This window comes from Pangasianodon hypophthalmus, chromosome 7 (assembly GCF_027358585.1).
Source record: "Pangasianodon hypophthalmus isolate fPanHyp1 chromosome 7, fPanHyp1.pri, whole genome shotgun sequence".
NCBI lineage: Eukaryota > Metazoa > Chordata > Actinopteri > Siluriformes > Pangasiidae > Pangasianodon > Pangasianodon hypophthalmus.
In genome coordinates, this window is record NC_069716.1 from 3968567 (window position 1) to 3983150 (window position 14584).

At 33.8% G+C, this 14584-nt stretch overlaps 1 protein-coding gene across 1 annotated transcript; it reads right to left on the reverse strand.

The window, feature by feature from the left end:
- Window positions 1-10141: 10141 nt before the first annotated feature.
- Window positions 10142-11740, reverse strand: LOC117597708 (uncharacterized). The gene is made up of 6 exons (XM_034306053.2): window positions 11649-11740; window positions 11077-11457; window positions 10784-10900; window positions 10562-10642; window positions 10407-10450; window positions 10142-10270 (listed from the first exon to the last, which is right to left on the reverse strand). Exons 1-6 carry the CDS (start codon window positions 11689-11691, stop codon window positions 10142-10144), a joined length of 795 nt encoding a protein of 264 aa, XP_034161944.2. The 5' UTR covers window positions 11692-11740.
- Window positions 11741-14584: the final 2844 nt, after the last annotated feature.

The following is a 14584-nucleotide window of genomic DNA, read 5'->3' on the forward strand; positions in this document are numbered from 1 at the left end:
ATAACGCTAAAATATAATGGTTTCACCTAGTAACCACTGTACATATATTGTCCATTATGACACTGTGCGTGATGGATGTTTTGCACATTTATGCTTTATGCTGAAACCAAAAGTGTGTGCTGAGGAAATAGCAAGACTGTTGGTAGAAGCCTTTCAGATATCAGATTCTTGATGTAGTGAGAGTGAGTGCAGTGGTGAAGATTATGAGGAAGATCAGAGCAGTTATGGAGAAGAGAGAAATAAAAGTGAACGAGGCAGTGAAAGTGACACAGCCGTAATGTAGACTAGAGCAGTGAGGTGAACTGAAGTAGTGATGAAGATCAGGGCACTGACTAGACAGTAAAGGGTTTAGGGTTTATAACAAAATGAAACCAGATAATGAATTCATAGAGTAAACTGCCTATAATATGAAAAATTAAATAATATAATTAACACCACTTAATGCACAGTGATTGCTAAAAGAAACTACCTCATAAATTACATTTGACCCTGAGTCCAGAAAATCTACCAGCAAATTTAAAATTAATAGTTTCTAACTTCTTTAAATCAATAAATCTGACATTTGGAAAGATATTCTGTGTGTGTGTGTGTGTGTGTGTGTGTGTGTGTGTGTGTGTGTGTGTGTGTGTGTGTGTGTGAAAGTCAGCATTAGAGACTGGAGATGCTGAATGCACTTCACAGTTGGTCAAAGCTGTTGCTGGTGTCAGTTGTGGTCAGAGTTTGCTTATGAGCTATTGTTAGTCTTCCTGTAGAAGCGCAGCAAAGTGCCAACGGCTACTTGTGCAAAATGCTGTGACTGCAATAAACAGGATGTAATAATACACATCAAAGTCAACCTAAGTGTCTATCTTTAAACAGATCATGTGGTTCTTACACTAGTGTCTGGTCGATGTTTAAGTCTCCGGTGTGTCAGTTCACTCAGAGCCGAGATCTACTGTTAAACAATCTGGATTATCTGCATTTTCTGTTCAGTGAATAAAATCCTTCATGAAACTCAGAGACTTCAGGTTAAAAATATGACATTTCTTTTTAGAAACAAGTGTTTGGGATAGGTGTACTGTAGAACGCAGAGCGATGACTTGTTAAATATACAGCATCAACAGATAGAATGATATACACTCACATTCATTACACATTATATTATACATATTTATTTATACATTTGATAATAATAATAATAATAATAATAATAATAATAATAATTACCTTTAGCATAGCAGGAGATCAGCTAATACTAACTTGTGTTCATGTTAGACTTGTGTTTATGTTATATATTACAGTTTCACATACATCACATCAGAGTACACCAAATCATCCCTTCCTCCAGGTTTGACTTTATTCTTGAAGAATTTCAAAGCTGCATAATTCAAGGTGTCAAAATGAGATTCCTGAAAAAAAGAATTAAATAATTGAATTATGAAATCAGTATATAGTGTGTGTGTGTGTGTGTGTGTGTGTATACAGGATCAGTGTAGGAGCAGCACTGAGCAGATATTATTTGGGCGGTGGATGAGACTCAGCAGTGACACGAACACAGTGCTGAGAAAAGCTCCATCAATCAACATGTAGTTAAATGTAGACCATTATAAGTAACACTATTTGATTATAGCATCATATAAAATAGCATATATACAAAATATGCATAAGGAAAGAAATGTAACTAGTGAAGTAGTGAGATTTCTCCATGACTAAAGAAGACAGTCATATCTAAGAAAACAGTAATGTACAATATATAATCATGCATAGTTTTTCTTCCATAAACTACAGTTTAAATACATAAAATGTTTACATATCTGCACACGTACCTTTCTGATTCCTGAAGAGATTTCTGTAGAGGCGTTCACTATTAAAACACAAATGCACTTATTTAATCATGCAGAAAGAACTGAACTGAATAATTACTATCTGATGAGAAATACACTTACTTTTATCACAATTTCTTTTCCAGAGTAGGAAATAGGTTAGAAATAAAATCAGAAGTGCACACAAACCCAAAGCCGTTCCCAAACCGAGCACTGTCAGATATATAGATAAAAAGAAATAACATTTCTGAAACTGTAATTTCATTTCATATTACTGAATTTACACTTAACACATTAAAAATTGGATAAGAGCAGATGATTTTCCAGACAAATTAAGAATTATGAATTAAAGATTAATGAATAAATTAATTTCATGACTCCTTACTTGTTTTCTCCTGTGTGTTCATGTTAGTGCTGTTTCCATGCAGTGTTGGTTCACACACCACTGAATTATCACACAAAGCTGGTGTAGATGTTTCTGATGCAATAGTAACGTGCTCACCTATAAACATTTATCATGATTCACTAAAAGTCTGTAACTCAGTGTTGTTGAAGAAAACACAGTTAGCATTTCACTACTTCACTATTTTTTGTCTTCCAGGTTGAACATGCTAATGGTAATAAGGAAAAATATCAATACATTAAACCAGGAGCTTAATCAATTGTAGTGGAAATCCTACCTTTAATTTTTAAATAAGTTCCATCTCCAAACACGAAGTTGGGTCTCGTCAGTGCACAGTAGTACATGGCTTCATCAGACTGAGTGATGTTTAAAATGGTCAAATTGAAGCAGTTTAAATGTTTTTCTGTCTGGAAACCAGGATTTTGGAATTCAATGGAAAATGTTCCTCCAACATTTTGAAAGATTTTGACTATAATCTGAGGCTGTTTTCTGTTTGGTTGCTTAAACCAGGCTATCATCCCAACTACTTTTTCAGAAATACAGCACTGCAGAGTAGCCGAGTCTCCGATATCCACACTGAGCTCTTTATCAGGCTGATAAACTGGTGACTCTGTGAGGGATTGTGCAGTAACCCAGCGTCTACCAGGTTGGACTGGATCTAGAAAAGGAAATGCATTAATTAAGTAAATAATTTATTTCAGATATTATTATGCATAAAGAGTTATTAAAGATCACCTTAATGGAATTACATTAGATTTCCTTCTACATACATAGAGTAACAGGCTTCTCATTAATTTATTTTTCAAAATACACTAATATGGATGGGAATAATTTGCTCATATTACTTACACATGGTGCTGAAGATCAAAATTAAAATCCATGAAGCAGCCATTTTTCATTTCTTAGAAATTCTACAGTCTTTGTATCTCATTTAACTACAGAAAATGAATGCGCTTGAAGCATGGTCTGAATTTATATTTATACTATAGGCGGTCTGTACTGAGCACGCCCCAGAATATAACATGTGATTGGTTGTAATTTAAAAAAAGACATGATAAGGAAGCACATGGTATTGTGATCTGCCTACATCTACCCCACATATTTCTATATTTGTGTTTTGCTGTTGCACAGAGATATCATGACAAAGATGTTATGACCGAAAGGAAAATGTGGGTTACTTTTACTCTCACATGTGCCTACACTAACATCTCATTGTTTATTTTAATTGTTTTCTGAATGCAACTTATTTGTACAAAGAATCAAATATGTTGCTTGGATTAGTGAGTCTGCCAAATGATGTAAATATAAATGAAGCAGTTACACACAGACTTGGCCCTATACACCCTATAGTCACCACCCTGTTACGTGGGACTTCCAGTGTTGTGTTGAGCTGAACTTTCAATTGTATTGAAGTGTATGATATAACTGAACGTCTTCATATGTATTTGTATTTAATGGTCAAATAATAGCCAGTAAAGTCAAGGCCTGCTCTGTGACCTGAAACAGTTCCTTCCTTAGCATGAGGTCTGTTTCTGTCACAATATAAAATATATAAGAGTGACATAATATATAAGAAATATATAACTGTCAGTGAATTTAAGTACATAAATTACTATAAATACAGGAAAATTTCTTCAGTTGTTTAATGTAACTTAATTTTTGTTCATCTAGCTTTTACTACCAGAGCTGGATGGGTGAGAATTTATTGCCACCTAGTGGGAGATAGCAGTGTATATTTAACTCATGATTCAATTGTTTAAAGATGTTTCCTATAAATGAAACCTCAGCAGTTACAGTGACACTGAGTTACAGCATTGTGATTTTAAATCCCAGAACTGTGCATGTTGGAGACTGAGCGAGATCCTAAACTCTAAACTGATCAGCTTTATATCTGGATTAAAATAGCTTTAGATTAATAAAAGGATCTACCAGTAAATGTAAAAGTGCCAGTAGATGGGAAAAAAGTGATGTTAAGGCGAGACGCTACAGTTAGAAATGACAATTTTGGACAATCATTTGTCAGATTTCTTAATTAAATGATAAATAAATAACATTTATTTCAAAAAACTGTTCAAACTGTAAGTATTGTTCCCTGAAGACTAATAATAATAATAATAATAATGAAATGAATATTTTACTCCTAACATCATTCAAGGACTAGATTTAAGGTATTATAAAGTATGCAGATTTGAAATGATCATGAAATGATCAACCTTCTTGAAATGATCAGATGAAGCTGTTTTCCTGCTAAACCCGAGCTATCAGGAGTTTCCCATTGTTTTATTAGTTCTTAATCCTAAAACATTAAAATCTATAAAATATTATAGTGTTGTGCTACACACTGGTACTCACTGGTAGATAGTGTTTGTAGTGAAGTTGGAGAAAAGCGTAAAAAAGTGTGTGATGATGACAGTGAGAGAGAGACTGAGAGCAGAAATGTGAGAGTTTGAGATCAGAGAGAAGCTCAATGAGGAGTTAAAGTTCGTCGCTGTCCGTGGTGTTGAAACTCTTGTGACGAAACAGTGCATCTCGGTTACCATAGCAACATGAACCACAGAACAACAGTCAACTACAAATACAGTGTTAATGCACCTCAATAACCTTTATGATGAACAAGTGAATCAGTTACCGAATCAGTGAATCAATGAATCCATGAATCAACAGCTGGTATAGGCCATTATTTAAAGATAAATATCTTTTTTAAAAAAAAAAAAAAAGGTAAGTAAATACATTCTGCAACAGAGATATCAAGATTAAACCAGGTACAGGCCTAACTACTGAAAAAAATCTTGTTTGTTTATGTTTATGAGAGGCATAGGCACTGAAATGCACTGGTATAATTATCAAAATTAAACATGTTCATTGACCATGATAAATGTTTTTGCATATATTATTATAGCAGATAATAAAATCATAGATGTACTGACTTGTCCCTGTGAGAAACCAGCTTTTCTTTTCCCATTTCTTCATTGCATTAATGTTTAAACAGGGAACATCTACAGTTAAGGAAAATGTTTAATGTTGTTCAGGGGAGGGTAAAAAGGTAGCACACAGGAAGTGATGTAATAACTGCAGGTTTTCTGTAAAGCTGAGTCTACATGGTTATAGGAGGGGCCCCTCCAAAACTGCTTATCAGGTCATCCAGTTCTGTATGTATGTATGGTTGTAGTTTTATATTACAGACAACATCTTACAGAATTATTGTTTATTACAAAAAAAACACTAAGAAAATTAAATCAAATATGAATGTTATAATGCTAAAATATAATGGTTTCACCTAGTAACCACTGTACATATATTGTCCATTATAACACTGTGCATGATGGGTATTTTGCACATTTATGCTTTATGCTGAAATCAAAAGTGTGTGCTGAGGAAATAGCAAGACTGTTGGTAGAAGCCTTTCAGATATCAGATTCTTGATGTAGTGAGGGTGAGTGCAGTGGTGAAGATTATGAGGAAGATCAGAGCAGTTATGGAGAAGAGAGAAATAAAAGTGAACGAGGCAGTGAAAGTGACACAGCCGTAATGTAGACTAGAGCAGTGAGGTGAACCGAAGTAGTGATGAAGATCAGGGCACTGACCAGACAGTAAAGGGTTTAGGGTTTATAACAAAATGAAACCAGATAATGAATTCATAGAGTAAACTGCCTATAATATGAAAAATTAAATAATATAATAAACACCACTTAATGCACAGTGATTGCTAAAAGAAACTACCTCAGAAATTACATTTGAGCCTGAGTCCAGAAAATCTACCAGCAAATTTAATGTTAATAGTTTCTAACTTCTTTAAATCAATAAATCTGACATTTTGAAAGAAATTCTGTGTGTGTGTGTGTGTGTGTGTGAAAGTCAGCATTAGAGACTGGAGATGCTGAATGCACTTCACAGTTGGTCAAAGCTGTTGCTGGTGTCAGTTGTGGTCAGAGTTTGCTTATGAGCTATTGTTAGTCTTCCTGTAGAAGCGCAGCAAAGTCCCAACAGCTACTTGTGCAAAATGCTGTGACTGCAATAAACAGGATGTAATAATACACATCAAAGTCAACCTAAGTGTCTATCTTTAAACAGATCAAGTGGCTCTTACACTAGTGTCTGGTCGATGTTTAAGTCTCCAGTGTGTCAGTTCACTCAGAGCCGAGATCTACTGTTAAACAATCTGGATTATCTGCATTTTCTGTTCAGTAAATAAAATCCTTCATGAAACTCGGAGAGTTCAGGTTAAAAATAAGACATTTCTTTTTATAAACAAGTGTTTGGGATAGGTGTACTGTAGAACGCAGAGCGATGACTTGTTAAATATACAGCATCAAAAGATATAATGATATAAACTCACATGGATTACACATTATATTATACATATTTATTTATACACTTGATTATATTCTAAAATAATAATAATAATAATAATAATAATAATATCAACCTTTAGCATAGCAGGAGTTCAGCTAATACTATTATAAACAAGTGTTTGGGATAGGTGTACTGTAGAACGCAGAGCGATTACTTGTTAAATATACAGCATCAACAGATAGAATGTACAGATATAAACTCACATGGATTACACATTATATTATACATATATATTTATACATTTGATTATATTCTATAATAATAATAATAATAATAATAATAATAATAATAATAATAATAATAATAACCTTTAGCATAGCAGGAGTTCAGCTAATACTAACTTGTGTTCATGTTACACTTGTGTTTATGTTATATATTACAGTTTCACATACATCACATCAGAGTACACCAAATCATCCCTTCCTCCAGGTTTGACTTTATTCTTGAAGAATTTCAAAGCTGCATAATTCAAGGTGTCAAAATGAGATTCCTGAAAAAAAGAATTAAATAATTGAATTATGAAATCAGTATATAGTGTGTGTGTGTGTGTGTGTGTGTGTATACAGGATCAGTGTAGGAGCAGCACTGAGCAGATATTATTTGGGCGGTGGATGAGACTCAGCAGTGACACGAACACAGTGCTGAGAAAAGCTTCAACAATCAACATGTAGTTAAATGTAGACCACTATAAGTAACACTATTTGATTATAGCATCATATAAAATAGCATATATACAAAATATGCATAAGGAAAGAAATGTAACTAGTGAAGTAGTGAAATTTCTCCATGACTAAAGAAGACAGTCATATCTAAGGAAACAGTAATGTACAATATATAATCATGCATAGTTTTTCTTCCATAAACTACAGTTTAAATACATAAAATGTTTACATATCTGCACACGTACCTTTCTCATTCCAAAGAGATTTCTGTAGAGGCGTTCACTATTAAAACAGAAATACACTTATTTAATCATGCAGAAAGAAGTGAACTGAATAATTACTATCTGATGAGAAATACACTTACTTTTATCACAATTTCTTCTCCTCAGTATGAAATAAGTTAGAAATAAAATGAGAAGTGCACACAAACCCAAAGCCGTTCCCAAACCGAGCACTGTCAGATATATAGATAAAAAGAAATAACATTTGTGAAACTATAATTTCATTTCATGTTACTGAATTTACACTGAACACATTAAAAATTGGATAAGAGCAGATGATTTTCCAGACAAATTAAGAATTATGAATTAAAGATTAATGAATAAATTAATTTCATGACTCCTTACCTGTTTTCTCTTGTGTGTTCATGTTAGTGCGGTTTCCATGCAGTGTTGGTTCACACACCACTGAATCATCACACAGAGCTGGTGTAGATGTTTCTGATGCAATAGTAACATGCTCACCTATAAACATTTATCATGATTCACTAAAAGTCTGTAACTCAGTGTTGTTGAAGAAAACACAGTTAGCATTTCACTACTTCACTATTATTTGTATTCCAGGTTGAACATGTTAATGGTAATAAGGAAAAATATCACTACATTAAACCAGGAGCTTAATCAATTGTAGTGGAAATCCTACCTTTAATTTTCAAATACGTTCCTTCTGCAAACACAATGTGTGGGAATGTGAGTGCACAGTAGTACATGGCTTCATCAGACTGAACGATGTTTAAAATGGTCATATTGAAGAAGTTTGAAGATCTTTCTATTTCGAAATGAGTCTTTTGGAATCCATTGTAAAATGTTTCTCCAGCAGTCTTAAAGAAACTAACTATAGTCTGAGGTTTCTTTCTTTTTGCTTGCTTAAACCAAGCCATTAGAGCAAAGTCATTTTCAGTAATACAACACTGCAGAGTAGCCGAGTCTCCGATATCCACACTGAGCTCTTTATCAGGCTGATAAACTGGTGACTCTGTGAGGGATTGTGCAGTAACCCAGCGTCTACCAGGTTGGACTGTATCTAGAAAAACAAATACATTAATTAGGTAATGAATGTACTTCATATATTATCATACACAAAGTGCTATTAAAGATTGACCTTGAAACTTGAAGGAATAATATTGGAATAATTTTAAATACAGTTGCATACAAAATACGTGGCTTAAAGTGATAGATTTATATTGATCTATATAAATTACTTACACATGGTGCTGAAGATCAAAATTAAGATCCAGAATCCAGTCATTTTTCATTTCACAGGAATTCTGCAGTGTTTGTATCTCATTTAGCAACAGAATATGAATGCACTTGAAGCAAGGTTTGAATTTATATTTATACTATAGGCGGTCTGTACTGAGCACGCCCCAGAAAATGACATGATTGGATGTAATTTTTAAAAAAAAGACATGATAAGGGGAGAAAAAAAAAAAAAAAAAAAAAAAAAGGAAGCACATGGTATTGTGATCTGCCTACATCTACGCCACATATTTCCATATTTGTGTTTTGGTGTTGCACAGAGATATCATGACAAATATGTTATGTCAAAATGGAAAATATGGTTTCTTTGTACATTCACATTGTTTATTTTAATTGCCCTTGTTTGTACAAAATCTTCCCAATATAGTAAAGGTCATTTGGGCCAGAGTAATGCATTTGAATTTTGGCATTTGATTTTTATTATTGAAGAACCTGACAACAGCGTTGAAAGTAAAGTGGAGCCAGATGGAGCTTAGCTCCCCAAAAGAGTCATGAAATACTTTAAAAACAATAAAAGCTGATGATTGGGGGACAGGTCTGTGATACTAATTTATTATTTATAGCAACTGTATAAGATGCATATGAGAATCTGTCTGATTTTATGTTTTATGTAACCTGGTATTATGTTGTATTATTATGGTGTAAATATATACCTGTTTCAATGTTGTAATGAATTAAGTAGCATTGTTACGACCTGGTCTAGGTGTGGATGCAAAATACAAAGGAATAAAGCACTAGCGAGACTAAGATAGTGTTTGCTTTGTATTTTTACTCTTTTTCTTTTCATCATGTGGTTTGAGCTTCAAAAGTTGAACAGCCCAAATTACTAAACAAAATTCAGTATACACAAAGTGAACTAACTAACCTAACAAAAAAAAAAAAAGAAACAAAAAAAATTCCCTCACTCCATAGCTAACCCAAAACCATGAGAAAACGGATGAAACATAAATGGCACTCACCTCCTGCTAACCACTGTTTACTCAGGAAGACAAATGACAAAGTGATTCTGTACAAAGTGAAGCACTAAAATCATGCAACAAAAAACAATCAAGCATTTTGGGTTTTTCTTGAGTTCACTGTTAGTGAAATTGAATAACAGGACACTTGCTAATAACAGGACAATACATCAGATACTTTACTTTAAACATGTTACTTTACTGTACAAAGTTACTTTAAACATGTACATAGATAAAACCTGTGGCATGGAACTTTAGCTACACTGCAAAAAAAATCTTTTTAAAAATTATAAAATATTTCTATTATGGGATTATTGTAAACAAACATGAGATTTAACATTTGCCTACAGTCAATATATTTTAACTTGCTAAAATATTTCCACTGGTTTTGCAGTGTAATAATACCATGTGTTATGAAACATTTATGTTATCTAAAAGTTTTCTTCACATTGGAGTGCACACACTCATCTGATGAGCCAGTTTTCCTTTTTTCAGCTTTGGCTTTCGTCTTAGAGAAATGTAGAGCTGCATAATTCAGCATTTCAGCATCAGATTCCTGAATAATAATAATAATAATAATAATAATAATAATAATAATAATAATAATAATAATGAAGCAACATTTAAAGTACACAGGCAGGGAAATTAGTAATAAGACTTTAGTCTATCTACAGAAAATAAATTATCTTCACACGTACCTGCCTCGCTCCTGGAGAATCTGCTATAGAAGCATTATCTATTAATACAGAAATGCACTTATTAGTCCTTTTAGTACAACTAATGTTAACTGTATTTATAATCTTTTATTTTACGTGATTACAAAAGCACTTACTTCTAGAGTTTTCACATTTTCTTCTCCTCAGTATGAAATAAATGAGGCAGAAAATCAGAAGTGCACACAAACCCAAAGCCATTCCCAAACCGAGCACTGTCGAATGTAGAGATCCAATCTTTTCTGGTTCTGTTATTTTACCACATTACATTCATATTAGTACAAATGATTTTATAGGCAAATTATTTTGAATGAATTAAAGATAATTAATTAATTCAGAATCATAAGACATCTTACTTGTTTTCTCCTGTGTGTTCATGTTAGTGCTGTTTCCATGCAGTGTTGGTTCACACACCACTGAATTATCACACAGAGCTGGTGTAGATGTTTCTGATGCAATAGTAACATTCTCACCTATAAACATTTATCATGATTCACTAAAAGTCTGTAACTCAGTGTTGTTGAAGAAAACAGTTAGCATTTCACTACTTCACTATTATTTGTCTTCCAGGTTGAACATGCTAATGGTAATAAGGAAAAATATCACTGCATTAAACCAGGAGCTTAATCAATTTTAGTGGAAATCCTACCTTTAATTTTTAAATAAGTTCCATCTCCAAACACAGGGTTGACATCCATCAGTGCACAGTAGTACATGGCTTCATCAGACTCAATGGTTTTTAAAATGGTCATATTGAAGCAGTTTGAGGATATTTCTATTTGGAAATGAGTCTTTTGGAATCCATTGTAAAATGTTTCTCCGCCACTTTTATATAATGTGACTATAATCTGAGGCTGTTTTCTGTTTGGTTGCTTAAACCAGGCAATCATCATATCTACTTTTTCAGAAACACAACACTGCAGAGTAGCCGAGTCTCCGATATCCACACTGAGCTCTTTATCAGGCTGATAAACTGGTGACTCTGTGAGGGATTGTGCAGTAACCCAGCGTCTATCAGGTTGGACTGGATCTAGAAAAGCAAATGGATTAATTAAGTAAATAATGTATTTCAGATATTATTATGCATAAAGAGTTATTAAAGATCACCTTAATGGAATAACATTAGAGTTCCTTCTACATACATAGAGTAACAGAGTTCTCATTAATTTATTTTTCAAAATACACTAAAATGGATGGGAATAATTAGCTGATATTACTTACACATGGTGCTGAAGATCAAAATTAAAATCCATGAAGCTGTCATTTTTCATTTCTTAGAAATTCTGCAGTGTTTGTATTTCATTTAACTACAGAATATGAATCCTCTTGAAGCATGGTCTGAATTTATATTTATACTGTAGGCGGTCTGTACTGAGCACGCCCCAGAATATGACATGATTGGTTGTAATTTAAAAAAGACATGATAAGGAAGCACATGGTATTGTGATCTGCCTACATCTACCCCACATATTTCTATATTTGTGTTTTGGTGTTGCACAGAGATATCATGACGAAGATGTTATCACAAAATGGAAAATGTGGGTTACTTTTACTCTCTCATGTGCCTACACTAACATCTCATTGTTGTTTATTCTAATTGCCCTCTGAATGCAACTTGTTTGTACAAAGAATCAAATATGTTGCTTGGATTAGTGAGTCTGCCAAATGATGTAAATATAAATGAAGCAGTTACACACAGACTTGGCCCTATACACCCTATAGTCACCACCCTGTTACTTGGGACTTCCAGTGTTGTGTTGAGCTGAACTGTGAATTGTATTGAAGTGTATCATATAACTGAATGCGTTCATATGTATTTGTACTTAATGGTCAAATAATAGCCAGTAACGTCAAGGCCTGCTCTGACCTGAAACAGATCCGTCTTACCATGAGGTCTGTTTTTGTCACAATATAAAATATATAAGAGTGTCATAATATATAAGAAATATATAACTGTCAGTGAATTTAAGTACATAAATTACTATAAATACAGGAAAATTTCTTCAGCTGTTTAATGTAACTTAATTTTTGTACATCTAGCTTTTACTACCAGAGCTGGATGGGTGAGAATTTATTGCCACCTAGTGGGAGATAGCAGTGTATATTTAACTCATGATTCAATTGTTTAAAGATGTTTCCTATAAATTAAACCTCAGCAGTGACACTGAGTTACAGCATTGTGATTTTAAATCCCAGAACTGTGCATGTTGGAGCCTTGAGCGAGACCCTAAACTCTAAACTGCTCAGCTTTATATTTGGATTAAGACTCAGCTTTGTTTACACACAGAGTTCCTCAGTTACTCTCCATCACTTTGGTAATGTAATAATATTGTATGAAGTTTAGTTTCAGTTACTTGACATGTATGAGATGAACATAAACACATAAAATGTCAGTATTAAAGTATTAAATTATTTTTTACTTTTTAGAGATATTCCACTGTGTATTTTTATGTGATAAGATCTCTTCACTCACGTTTCAACACCATGGACAGCGACAAAATCCTGACCAGGAGGTAAAATAGTCTTAAGGCTGTATCCCAATTCACATACCAAACAGTGTAAGTAATATGTTAAAGGAAAAAAAAGTATGCCCTCTGTGGTAGCAGGCATTTTGCTTCTAGGTGCAGCTTACATAGAACCACAGCCTTGTGTATTTGTGACTGATGAAGCCTTTCTTCTTAGGAGCCTTTTCTGCAACCTTTTCCCGGATCCGGCCTCTCTCACATGGAGGGAATTTACAACTATTGGCTTTCCCGTGCAAGAATGGTTGTGGAGAACACATTTGGCATTCTCTCTGGACAGTGGCACATGTACACATGTGTCATCGATACAAGCCCTGACAATGCAGTGGCATGCGTAAAGGCCACATGTGTTTTCTATAGCTTTCTGCAGAGAACTGCAAGGGATTCATCAAGAGTTGGTCAGTTTGAGGAAGAGGAAACAAATGCCCTGCAACAATGTGGTTCAGGAAGCAGTTCAAGTCAGAGAGATATTTTGCTACCTAATTTTCTACTGAGGATGCCATTCCTTGGCAGGACTATGTGCCATAAAAAGCATTTAAAAAGGCCAATAACAACACAAAGGCTCTTTTGAGAGAAAAGGAATTACTGACAAAAGAGCAAACTTCTAACTTTAAGTGCACAACCATTAAATATCTCTATTCCCCTCATATATTTAATATTCAATATACCAGATAGTCATTAAGAAACAGGGAAGTATTAGTAGTAGTCTAATGGATTTTACAAACAAATGGATTTTACTACAAATAAATTTGTGAGTGGGGAGCAAAAAGAAAAAGTTCTACTGCACATGCCATAGGATTGGGCTGAGGAATCACTCTAGCCAGTCATTTGGACTTGTTGCTTTTTACTGCATCAAGCCTAAATTGCATAAAGTCGCATGTCGTGCTGTTGCTTTGTCTCGTGTCGCTGAAATCGTGGCTGTGTCGTGCGTATACATTGAAAATTAATGGCCGCCTCATGTCTCACTTTGTTGCTCCTGGTGTGAACACACTAACTCTATTGAGTGCATATATGGAAAACTAAATTTTTAAATACATACCCAACTTTTGTATTTAAACACACAGTTTATGTGTGTTAAATTAATTAGGCTAACTCTAACCGTCTTCTGACTGCTCATCACTATTCACAAGTAATTTGTCTCTGTAGCTGATGTTCTCTTTCTCTTGGCGGTGTTGGGAACGGCTAGCTTCTACCTCTGTGTTGTGTTGTGTGAAGAAAAGTTCTGGACACTAGAAATCAACCTTCGACTGTATGTTTATTTGTGAACAGTTTTAGCAAAGAGCAAAACAGAAAGGATGGAGTCAGCACCTTCACCATAAAACACCTCAACTGCAGTTCAACTGCAGACTGACTAAAGAAAGCATCTCAAGTGTCAAGACACATATTTCTTAAATATATGTCTATAAATTCTTAACTATAGATTACAAATTACATTACATCTATACCAATAAAAAGTTACATTACGAGATTTATAAATCATTATGAAATAAATAAGTATATAAAAATAAAATAATCAATTTGTATTCCACATATAGAAATATCACTACTATTAATCACTATATCATATATCTATTATGTTATCTTTTTAAACATTTAGTTGAGGACTCTTGACAGAAATCCGCCATTTTGAATATC

What these genes read in the sequence shown, in the direction of transcription:
- LOC117597708 (XM_034306053.2), bottom strand. Translation starts at nt 11,691, where the DNA reads ATGACAGCTTCATGGATTTTAATTTTGATCTTCAGCACCATGT. An exon ending in CATACTGAGGAGAAGAAAAT is followed by an intron (nt 10,451 to 10,561) that starts GTGAAAACTCTA and finishes CTGTATTAATAG; the next exon opens with ATAATGCTTCTATAGCAGAT. An exon ending in CAGGAGCGAGGCAGGTACGT is followed by an intron (nt 10,271 to 10,406) that starts GTGAAGATAATT and finishes ATTATTATTCAG; the next exon opens with GAATCTGATGCTGAAATGCT.